The sequence below is a fragment of the Arachis duranensis genome, unplaced genomic scaffold, assembly GCF_000817695.3.
Source record: "Arachis duranensis cultivar V14167 unplaced genomic scaffold, aradu.V14167.gnm2.J7QH unplaced_Scaffold_232525, whole genome shotgun sequence".
Classification (NCBI taxonomy): Eukaryota; Viridiplantae; Streptophyta; class Magnoliopsida; order Fabales; family Fabaceae; genus Arachis; species Arachis duranensis.
Genome location: NW_026264851.1, coordinates 220,183 through 232,716, shown reverse-complemented (window position 1 = coordinate 232,716; position 12,534 = coordinate 220,183). Strand labels below are relative to the sequence as shown.

The window sequence follows — 12,534 nt, the reverse complement described above, 5'->3', positions numbered from 1 at the left end:
ATAATAAAAATTATAATTAATTATATGTGGTGGCAATACTTTTTGTTCTTTGAATGAATGCTTGAACAGTGCATAATAGGTACTTTGAATTTGATGAATATTGGCTCCTGGAAGGATGAGGAACACGAAAAATATTATTGATGATCTGAAAAATCATGAAATTGATTCTTGAAGCAAGAAAAAGCAGTTCAAGCGAAAAAAAAAGAGAAAAGTGGCGGAAAAAAAAGAAAAAGCAAGCAGAAAAATCCAATAGCCCTTTAAACCAAAAGGCAAGGGTAAAAAGGGTCCAAGGCTTTGATCATTAATGGATAGGAGGGCCTAAGGAAATAAAATCCAGGCCTAAGCGGCTAAATCAAGCTGTCCCTAATCATATGCTTGTGGCATGCAGGTCCAAGCGAAAAGCTTGAGACTGAGTGCTTAAAGTTGTGATTCGAAGCAAAAGAGTGTGCTTAAGAACTCTGGACACCACTAACTGGGGACTCTAGCAAAGCTGAGTCACAATCTGAAAAGGTTCACCCAGTTATGTGTCTGTGGCATTTATGTATCCGGTGGTAATACTGGAAGACAAAGTGCTTAGGGCCACAGCCAAGACTCATAAAATGACTGTGTTCAAGAATCAACATACTACACTAGGAGAGTCAATAATACTATCTGAATTCTGAGTTCCTAAGGATGCCAATCATTTTGAAAAAATAAGCATGTAACCTCTATAAATAGTGAAATGTAGTTTCACCTTCGTACAAACAATAAAACAATATTCTTTCTCTTATACTCTTCTATCTCTTTCATACTATTCTCTCTCTTATATACTTTATTATAATATTATTAAATATATTAATTATATCTATTGATATAGTAATTCTAGTATATATTACTACTAGAGTTATCAAATTATATTTCTATATTTTATATTTGTTACCTCTTCCTTATTTATTTATTTATTTGGTTATTTCCAAGGTTCTAAAAATCGGACCGGACCGGTCGGTTCGACCAGTTTAACTGCGAATCGGCGATGCAAACGGTCTGGTCCTCCTTTAAAAACCGTAGTAAAAAGAACCGCTGGAAAACCAGTGAACCGACTGAAAACTGGCCGGTTGGACCAGACCGGTGATCGGCCGGTTCTGCTAAACATCGCCGTTTTTATTGTTTTAAAAAAATTAAAAAATGTAACCCGACCCGACCCGCTCGTGGAGCACCCCACCCCCTTTTTCCCCCGACCCCCATTCATTCATGATTCATTTCACTCTCAGTCTCACAATGAGTGAACCCTAGCCGCCATCTGAAGTCTGAACCCTAGCCGCCCAGTCGCCCTCCATCATCGATGTGGTCTCAGGTTGTCAATGCCACCGCCGTCGCCTGGTCCTCAGCCCCAGTAGCCCTCCATCGTCGCCTGGTTCCCTTCCCAGTAGCCCTTTATCTCCATCGTCTTCATCTTCTCAACACCAGTAGCCCTCTCATCGTCTTCATCGTCGCGTGGTCCTCAACACCAGTAGCCCTCCATCGACCCTAGGTGAGTGACTCGTCCTCTGCTAATCTTCTTTAGTATAAGAAACATGAAGAAACATGAAGTTGATACTCTGTAAACTTCCTTTGTGAACTTAGATTTCTGTTCTTTTTTTCTGTGAACTTCCTCTGTGAACTTCAGTTTCTGTTCAATTTCTGTGAACTTCCTCTGCTCATCTTCTTCATTCTTCGTTCCTCTGCTTTAGGTTAAGAACATGGTTAATTTTCATGCTTTTAATTTTTATTTTTAATTTTCATTGTGTTGTGGCTATTTTTAATTTCATTGTGTTGTGGGTGTTATTAATTTCAGTTATGGAAAATAGTATTAATCAAGAAGCAACTGATGGTGTCAAAAATAATTCAAGGGGTCAAAAATCTTCAGAAACAATTTCACTGATGGTGTTTGCAAGTACCAGGTGAAAACTCTTCAGACTACCCCTACTTTTGTTGAGGAAGTTCAAGAAAATGAAGCTGTGGATCTATGGCCGAAGATGAAGGAAGAGGCTAAACTTGATGTAAATGAGGAACCTATTCTGAATAGTTACTACCAATCCTCAATTCTGTCTCATGATTCATTGGAATCTGCTTTGGCCAATTATCTTGCTAACAGATTAAACAGTGCAAGCCTTCCAAGTAATACACTCTTTGATTTTTTTGTTGGGATCTTGAAATCTGACCAAGAAATCATGGATTCTGTGAAGGATGATCTCAAAGCAGTTAAGGAAAGAGACCCTGCTTGCATAAGCCATGTGCATTGCTTCTTGAACTTCAAAGGCTTCTTAGCATGCCAATCTCATAGAGTTGCCCATAAGCTATGGCTTCAAGGAAGAAAAGTCTTGGCATTTATGATCCAGAACCGAGTTTCCAAGGTTTTCGCGGTTGGTATTCATCCCAGTGCTAAGATTGGAAGCGAGATTCTGCTTGATCATGTAACTGGATTAGTGGTTGGTGAAACTACAGTGATTGGTAACAATGTGTCAATTTTGCATAGTGTGACTTTGGGTGGAACTGGTAAAGCTTCTGGTGATAGACATCCAAAGATTGGTGATGGAATTTTGATTGGTGCATGGACTTGTATTTTGGGGAACATTAAGGTTGGTGAATGTGCTAAGATTGGTGCTGGTTCTGTGGTGATTAAGGATGTTCCTCCTAGGACTACTGTTGTTAGTGATTTTGTTATGCTGCTGTTTTGAATTAATTTAGGGGTGATTATTTGTTATGCTACTGTTTTGAATTAATTTAGGAGTGATTAATGATTATTTCTAGTTGTATTGTTGCTGTTTACACCATTGCTCTTTTCACTATTTAACTTTGTATTTTGATAAGATCATATGGATTTGGTTGACATTTCATATGTTTTAAATTTGAAAGATATTTAAGATTTATATTAGACTATAATTATATTTTATGATGTTTATATATAATTTATTTATTATTTTATTCTGAAACGATTTTTCCGGTTGAACCACTGGTTAAACCGGTTGGACCAATGAACCAGTGAACCAGTAACTAGAGCGGTTTGATGACCGGTCTGGTTTTTCGAACCTTGCAAAAAATAAGATCCAATCAAATCTAAATTAGTGCGGTTTTAATCGGTTTTCAGTTTAAATTGGATTGGATGAGCGGTTTAATTTGGATTGGTTTGGATTTGAACACCCCTAAAAATAGTTTCAGAATAAAAATATAAAATAATAAATAAATTATAAATAAACATTTTAAAATATAATTATAATTTAATATAAATCTTAAATTATCTTCCAAATTTAAAACACTACATAAAATGTTATTGATCAAAGCCATATGATCTTATCAAAGTATACTATAAAACTAAAATTAAACATAGAATTACAAGTCATCATCTAGATTTTCAATGATACAAAAAATTACAATTCTGATTCCAATAAATCGGAATAGAAATTGAAACTCTATATTGGCTGACTTGTGTTTCATAACCCTCTGGAAGTTTGATAATGAAAGAATGAGCATTGGCTACTCTTGTAGCTTCTTCAATCTCAACTTGGTCAGCATCAAATCTTTCTAAGAGCATGTTTTCTCTAATTGTTATCGCAAACAAAGCCAGTTCTTGGCTAACTAGTCCTATTTGTTGTCTCAACCATTTTAATTTCAAACTCTTAACATCATTCCCATTTAGCAAAATTTATCCTACATACAATTTCTTCAATTAATTAGTGTCACATAACATACTATACTATATCATATGGCCTTTGATTAATATATGCATAACTTCAGTTTTAGATTTTTTGACAAGCAAGTAAACTACATACTAAACAAGAATGCAACTTTACTTAGCCATCACTCAAATTAAATAAGAATTGTAACTTTTAAGTTTACCCGATGAATGCAACTTCACTTAGCAATCACTCAATTAAGTGAAAAATTGTAACTTTTAAGTTTACCTAATGAAGGGTCATAGAATCTCTCTATGAGGGACACAACCGTGCTCTTTTTGGAGTCGCTGCTGAGCAGTCCTCAGTGCAGATGAGTAACCTTGCATTGCTCTATTCTTCCCAACAAATGCCAACAGCCCAACATCACTCTGATTTGAACAATAATCTGCACCAAAAAAGCCTCAACAACATCAACAACAATTACAACACCACCCCAGATGAAAAAAAGTTAAAAGAAGCTCCCAAGATTAATACTTTGGTATATTATTGACCTGTTCAACAATGTTGCCTGCTGGAGAAAGAGCTTTTTGGCTTTTAGCAGAGAGCTTAGCCAAAGTGGTTGTGTGAATGGCTCCAATAACAGCTACAGAGTAACAAATCCATTTTTCGCAATAATTTCAACAACACAAAATCAATTATTTGATTTCCCTTCACCATTTCACATTCAGTAATTAAAAAAAGTAGCAACAGAGTATCAAATTCATTTTTAGCAATAATTTCAACAACACAAAATTAATTATTTGATTTTCCTTCGCAATCACATTCAAAAATTTAAATAAGCAGCAACAAAGCAACAAAAACCAATTATTCAACAGTTATTATTACAAAAAAAATTAATACCTAGGACTAGAAGCTGGATCCTAAAATGCTGGAACAGGGCAGAGCTGGAGGTGGTGTGGAAGTGGCTCGGAAGACAGTGGCCGACATGGTGGTCTGGAACAGAGCTGGCACCGACGGGAAATGGCTGCGCGACGGAGGCAGGAGGCAAGATCGGCGATGGTGGCTTCAATTTTCAAAGCTCAAACGGCGGTAGCTGGACGGACGTTGCGTCGTTGCCTTCAAAGCTCGAAGTTGGGACGGCGGCGGTGGCTGGATGGACTTGCACCGGCGGCTTCGATGAGGTTGAGACGAATTGGAGCTAGAGTCTAGACTCTGGACTGCTGCTTCGCGTTGTGGAGGCCGAAGACTAGAGAGAAGAGGGGTTAGGGAACTTAGGGTTGCCCATCCCTGCATGACGAAACGCAGCATTTTTGTTAAGATTCAAAAATCGGCCAGGTCATGGTTCGGTTCGACCGACCGGTTCCCAACCAGTTCAACGATCCAACATCGGTTTTCAAATGTAGCGATTTTGTCTTTTAATTTGTTCAAATCGTATTTGATAGCAGTTCGCAGTTCGACCGTTCGATTCGAACCAATTTTCACAACATTACTTAAAATCAAGATAATAAGTTTTTTTTTGGTTGACTAATTAAGATAATAAGGTTTAAATATAATAGAAGTTACCAATTTTATATTGATTTTTTACTTTTCAATTTTACAAAGCTTATTTTAGATTTTTTTTCAAAATATTTATAAGACAAACAAACAAAAAATCGAAAAAACATAGTATAACGATATGTGTAAATCATATATCATACCATCTAAACAAAATAAGTAAATCACTTGCATTTATTTTAATTCAATATTTATATACTAAATACTTTTTTTTCATCTTTAAACAATATAATATTAAGTGCAATAAACAATAATATATACTATATTTATCCTATAATTAAGTTATTCAATAGAATTATTTTCATAAATAATTTTGTAACCAAAGTTTTATTTTTCATTTCTTAATTAGTAATTTAGTATACAAATGAATAGAAAAATAAACATAGTTATTAGAATCGGATCGGATGAGTTGATTTGATTGAAAAATTAGTAAACTGACAATATAATCAATTAAGATAGAAATGTGGACCGTACAAACTAGTATTATAAGCAACTAACATTGCTATTAGGCTACCTTGCTGTTTAATACTTTATATATATGCTAATTACTATATATATTAATACCTTATAACCATAGTTTTAAAAATCGAATCGAATCGGTCAGTTCAATTGGATTAATCAAGAACTAGTCACTAGGACAGTTTTGTTAGCTTCAAGAACCGTCTAACAAAAAATCGGTCAAAAAATCAATTGAATCAACAATTAACTGATGAATTGGCGAAACTGGTCGATATTTTAGAGGTCTTTCGATTTGGTGAAGGCCTCCAAAACAACGTCGTTTTGACTTTTATAAAAAAAACCCCTAAATAACTACCTGAAAGGAACCAGTGCTCCCAGGTCCCAACTCATCTCCTATCCTCTCTGAAAATTGAAAGGCAAAGAAAAAAAACCCTAGGCCCCCAGCCCCATAGACTGCAGCCACCGCCCATTGCAGCCCCCATAGCACCACAACACCAAGTTGTTGTCATCGCCGAGCTCTCTCTCTATGTTCGTCAGCGTCTTCGGCGTCATCTCATCATGGGAAGCAAGGTTGGAGATTCTGTCGTCGTCGTTTTCGAGCTCTATCTTCTCTTCGCTGTTGCCGTCGAGTTCTCTCTTCTCCTCATCGCCGTTGAGCTCTCTCTTCTCCTCGCTATTACCGTCAAACTCTTTCTTTGTCGTCGTCAAGCTCGCTTTTTATCTCTCTGCCCCTTCCTCTAGTAAGCATTAAACACTATTTTTTGAATTTGATTTTGCTTGTTTTGTACTGTTGATCTGTTGTTAATAATACTAATTGAGTTGTTGGATTAGTTCACTGATTCTGAGTTACTGAGATTTTGTCAATTTCTGATTATTCTAAGTTGCTGAGATTGTCATAATAATATTGTTTCATAGTTTTCTGATATCTCTCTATCCCTTCTTCTAGTTAGCATTCAACATTAAATACTGTTTCTTGAATTTGATTTTGACTTTTTACTTGTTTTGTATTATTGATTTGTTGTTAATAATACTAATTAAGTTTATGGGTTAAATTACTGATTCTGAATTACTGAGATTTCGTTTATTTTTTATTATTCTTGATTTGTTATATTTTGTTATAATAATATTATTACTGGTTTTTTTATTTTCTAATTTTGTGTGTTAATTTTAATGATGTCTAACAATTCCAAATTGGTTATATGCTTTCATATACTAATGCTGATTTATTATACATTGAAATTGCTATATGCTTTCATATCTTAATAGTTATCGGTGAATGAAATAACAAAATTTGTTTCATTCAATAAAATTATAGTTATTATGTGAAATTGTAAAATTTTAAATTTTATTAGGTTAAAAATTATTAAATTTAAATATTTGAAATTATATATAGAATTTTTTATAATTTTATTTAATATTTAATTAAACTGGTTAAACTCTGATCAGACCATTAAATCAATGAATCAGTCGTTTTATCGGTTCATTCATTGGTCCAGTTCTCGTAACCTCGCTTATAACATTTTCATTACTAATTTAATTTCATTTTAACTTTTATCACTCGTTCTTAAATATTAAATTAATTATATTTTTAATTATATACAAATTAAGAAAATAAAAAAATTATTCATCACAATATATCTTTTTAATAAATACTTATAAGTATATAATAATATAATAAATGATTGAAATATAAAAATAAAATTAAAAAAAATAATAAAATTTTGGTAAATTCTATGGTGTCTATAACTACTTGATGCTTAACTTTTACATAACTTACCTTTTATGGTAATTTTTTAATATTTAATAATTATTTATTTTTATATTTTTAAAATTAAATATTAATTTTAAATCATTTTTAATAAGTTAGACAAACACTTTTAAACACTATAGCAATCTCCTAACATTTTATATAATTATTTAATTATGACGAAATTAATCGGTTTATTAACGTGTAAGTTATTGGTTAAACTAATAACTCAATTATTTAATAACTTAATCGGTTTGATTATTGGTTCGGTTTTAATAAAATAGTGCAAACCGGGATAATTCATCGAAACACATTAAATTAATTTCTTAACTAGCATTCTCAAGTGTAATGTATTTAGAGGGATGATTCTATAAAGCACGTGTTTGTGGATGATTTTTTAATAATAGACTAGTAATAACAGCAAAATCCTTAAGCCAGTGCCAGCTAAATATTAGAAGAAGCCAACGGAAAACGAAAACTATCCACTCCAGATAAGTTTGTAACAATGGCGGCTATGCTATTTATTAGCACCAAAAGATTTTTGCCAAGATTAAATGCTAATAAATACAACAAAGTCAGAAGAGAGAGAAATTGTTTAAAACCAAACGTAACTTTGGTACATTGTTTTTACTAAAATTTGGATAAAATACTTGGCTTGGAAGTGGAAAAATATTCTTTATGAGTATTTTAATTTTATTAAATTAAATTGTTTTGCTTAAATATTAATACAAATAAGTTTAAAATTACTAAGTATTTGTATGAGATATTTTGTCTAATTCAAAATAAACAATTTAAATTTTCCTTGTAAAAAAATTATCAAAATAGCTTCATTATTTTCTTCTTTTTAAGCTTAAATTTGATTGATGATAAATAAAATTTAATTTGATATCAAACTTGTCACACATATAATTCTTTTATTACATACAGAAATAAATATTTAAAAATAAATCAAACACCAAATCAACTAATATATACTTTAAAATGTATTATATATAATAATTTTTATGTGTATAAAATATAGTTGTTAAAAATCAAATATACTTAACTTTTAACAACTTAATTATATAACCTTTTAAATTTTGTAAAATTTAAAAATTCTATCCAAAACACTCTTTAAAATAACAAATATAGAACAAGTTGAAAGGGAAAGATCACATGACAGCTTTAAACCCAGTAATGGTGATGAGTTACGGTAGATTATGGTTTCGTACGGAGCCACATTTTGGCCTCCTTGAAATAAGTAAAAAACAAAATTGGCTACGTCTACAAAATATTTCAACGCATGCTTAAATTTGTAGTTCTAATTAATAACGATGCAAGTTGACTACTCATCAAGAAAATATGTTAATTAATTAATACTTTCGTATAGAGATAAACAAGTTACAGTACTATACATTTAATCATTTTTATTTTGAATTTATTCACTACTCTGACTTTAGTAATATAATATCACCTACTTAGTGGCAGTTCTAATTGCGGCCATTAATAATACCTTCAATAAACAGTTAAAAAAAATTAGGATAAATATAAGAGAGAAAATTTTTAAAACTTTTTATTCAATTCATGCATTGAAAAAAAAATTGTACTACAAAGAATAAATTTACATTAATAATCTTAACAAATGTTCTTATAAATATTTATTAGTTAGATATACAAGAACACAATAAACTAAAAGCTTTATAAATATGAATTTTATTAACAAAATCTTAGAAAAACAAAATCTCTTAAAAATTAGTTAAAACTCATAAATATTGAATAAAAATAAAAAATAAAAAATTCGTGATATTTTTAATCTGTCATTTATCATGCATTAGATGTATAAAAGATAAAAAATGCTACTTATATATTAAAATTAATCATCATATATTTATATATATAAATACATATATTTTAATTTATTTTTAATATATATTTTATATTTTAACTTGTATTTTATATTAACAGTTAATTTTGACTGCAGATTTTAAATTTCATGTAGCATTACTTAGAAAAAATATATTTTTTATATTAAAAATGTGTACGATATATGTTATCACTTGGTTAATTCAATAATGGGAGGGCACATTGTGGAGCCATTACTTCTTGGAACCCTAATTTTTATCATAGGTAATATATATTAAATTTGCCTTATCAATTGAATATTATATAAAAATTGTTTGATTAATGTGAAAATTGAATATATGCAGTTGCAGGAGTGACATATATGCGGTTTTTATCTCAAGTGAAAGCAAGATATGATTATGGATTCTTAGTGTTTATCTTAACATTCTGCATGGTATCTGTACCTAGCTATCGAGACGAAGATTTATTAGATACAGTGAAAAAACGAGTAATCACAATTTTCGCAGGTGTTTTAATTTCTGTATTGGTGTGCATTTTTGTATACCCCATTTGGGCAGGTGATGATCTTCACAAGCTAGTGTCAAAGAATCTTCACAAATTAGGAGACTCTATTGAAGGTACTTCTACCTAGTACATATAATATCATTCAATTTTAATTGAAGTTACTATAAGTTTAATTATTCTGTTAGGTTTTTATAATTTTTTTAAATTCTTACATTATTTTTAGTTTTATAATTAGTGTAAAAAATATTAGAGTTAACTGAATATCTTTTTACAAATTAAAAGTATTCATAATTAAAAATTTAACTAGATCTTTGACTGCATGTATTTTAGAAGAAATATTCGGTTAATTTTAGCATTTTTGAATGAAAAGATTATAAAATTAAAAATAATGTAGAGATCCAACAATTAAAAAAAGTATAAAAACTTAATTGATAAAAAATTTGATGAAATTATAAGGACGAACAGAATAATTAAATCTATTTTATATTAGATGTTGTTTATTATGTGAAATAGCTGGAATATTTTCGTAATGAAATACAAATTTATATTGCAGGATTTGGAGATGAATATTTTGGGACATCAGATGGTGAAGAATCTAATAATAAGGCAAAGCTTCAAGCATATAAAAGTGTTCTTAATTCAAAGCAAATTGAAGAAAGCTTGGTAAGAATAATAATATTCTAGACTCACGAAATTATTAACAACCTTATTATATATTAATGTAATAATTTGATTTATTATATATTTTGAAGGTGAATTTTGCAAGGTGGGAACCGTGCCATGGTCCTTTCAGATATGGTCATCCTTGGAAACAATATTTGAAAATTGGAAGCTTATTAAGGCAATGTGCCCACCTCATTGATTCTCTTGTTGACTTCCTTGATTATACCAAGGTACTAAAATTACAATTAGTAACAATAATAAACTTTTTAAATGTGATTAGTTGACATTGTAAAAATAATTTTAAATGCTTACGTTTTATATAGAGTCCATCAGAAACAAAAAAGAAAGTGGAAGAGGCATGCATCCAAATAAGCAAAGAAACAGGAAAAGGTCTAAAGGAATTATCAGTGTCAATCCAAAAAAAGATTTCACTATCATATGCTGCAAACCCTAGCATTGAGAAATCTAAGATTGTTGCAATGAACCTCAAGTCCATTCTCAAATCAGGGTTATGGGAAGGAACCAATCTGTTTGAGGATATTCCTCTTATGATTGTGACTTATTTGCTGTTTGATGTGGTTTCTTGCACTGAGAAACTGGCTGAGTCAATACATGAATTATCCATCCAAGGAAAATTCAAGAAAAAAGATAATAAAGTTGCACCAAATTGTCCTCCTCATCTTGATGAACCGTGCCATGGGGACCAAGAGAAGAACATTGGAGTTCATCATGTTATTACAATCAACTAGCTAGCCTCCCTTGTGTTAACATACAATAAATCCTTAGTTAACAATAAATTAATCAATCTGTTAAATGTGGGTTTGTAAAATGGAAATAAACTTATTAATAGGGAACTTGTCTTGGATCAAAATTTGCACAAAAAAAAAAAAAAACTGATGCTTATATTTTGGCTACTCTTTCTTAAGACTTATTTTGGATGACCAGAAAATTGTTTATTTAATTTACATACTCAATGTTTTTCATCATTTACTGAAGTCATTGTGAATAACAACTATATTCGTATTTAATTTCCAGATTAATTGATTGAAAACAATTTTCTAGAATCTTCAGCTTCTTTTGTCAATTTTTTTTCTGAATCAACTCAACTAATCTTTTTTTTTTGTGATTTATGGGCCTAATATTTTATTTGTTTAAAAGACTGTATTTTGTTCTGTAAATAGAATAAGAGAATAATAAAAATAAGATATTAAAGACAAAAACATAAAAATTAATGTTCTTATATTTTGTTTCATCGTAAATTAGAATAAATTATAAAAGTTTAATTTATTCTTATTTTTTTATACACAAATAAAAAAAATATATAATTATAAAAAATTTGATAAAAATAATAAAAAATTAAAAAATAAATGGTATGTTTTATTAATATCTTAATATTTTTGTCTATATTTTATCTATTAAATATAATTTTATGTTTTTGTCTAAGTGTTTCGTATCTATAAATAAAGGCCGAAAAAAAAGTTAAAGAGTTTATTTCAGTGCCCAAAGTGAGTAAAATTGCCGCGATAATGTAACCAAAAACGTGGTGCCAAAATATTGCATCAAAACACAAGCCTAAGTCAATTAGACATTGCGACCAGCTTTTTATTGATGTGTGATATCTGTTTGCATGAGGTATTCTTAAATTTTATTGTATTTCAAATTTAAGAAAAAGTGATTATTTTTATAAAATATAAAAAAATTAAATAAACGGCTTGTTTAGTCTATAAACCGACTTGTTTAATCTACTATTTTTTCAGATTAATCATATTCAATTTATCTAATTTAAAATTAAAAAATATTTAAATTTTTAAACAAAGATTTGTGTATTTAAATGGATAATCGAATTGGTTGGATAAATTTAACCTATTTTGATGCCCAAAAGTGACAGATATCCCAGGAGGATTCCGTCCCTAAAAATATGAACTTCTTTAATTAATCTAAAAACAAGCATCTTTCAATAATGTCATTATTCAGACAAGGAAAGAGAAGGGCTTGAATTGGTGGTCCAATTTAAATCTCTTTGATTATTGGACAATAATCAATAATTTGTTTTCATAAATCATAACACATAGTTTTACACGTTGGCCTACATTGGTCAACACACTCCCAAGCCATACGCTAATGGAGATTCTT

The 12,534-nt window shown here is 30.3% G+C and overlaps 2 protein-coding genes across 2 annotated transcripts in view; both read left to right on the top strand.

Annotated features, from left to right (window-relative positions):
- The window catches only part of LOC127744094 (serine acetyltransferase 1, chloroplastic-like), a 13,158-nt gene extending 10,295 nt beyond the window's left edge, over positions 1 to 2,863 (top strand). The window contains exon 2 of the mRNA XM_052256367.1: positions 1,869 to 2,863. Within this exon, the coding sequence (XP_052112327.1) occupies positions 1,869 to 2,696 (828 nt within the window). The 3' untranslated portion in view covers positions 2,697 to 2,863. The remainder of the gene's footprint in view (positions 1 to 1,868) is intronic.
- A 1,330-nt stretch (positions 2,864 to 4,193) lies between these two features.
- Positions 4,194 to 11,150, top strand: LOC127744093 (aluminum-activated malate transporter 2-like). The gene is made up of 7 exons (XM_052256366.1): positions 4,194 to 4,255; positions 4,570 to 4,813; positions 9,381 to 9,498; positions 9,579 to 9,851; positions 10,292 to 10,401; positions 10,491 to 10,631; positions 10,725 to 11,150. The coding sequence occupies exons 1-7, from the start codon at positions 4,194 to 4,196 to the stop codon at positions 11,148 to 11,150; spliced, it is 1,374 nt and encodes a 457-aa protein (XP_052112326.1).
- Positions 11,151 to 12,534: the final 1,384 nt, after the last annotated feature.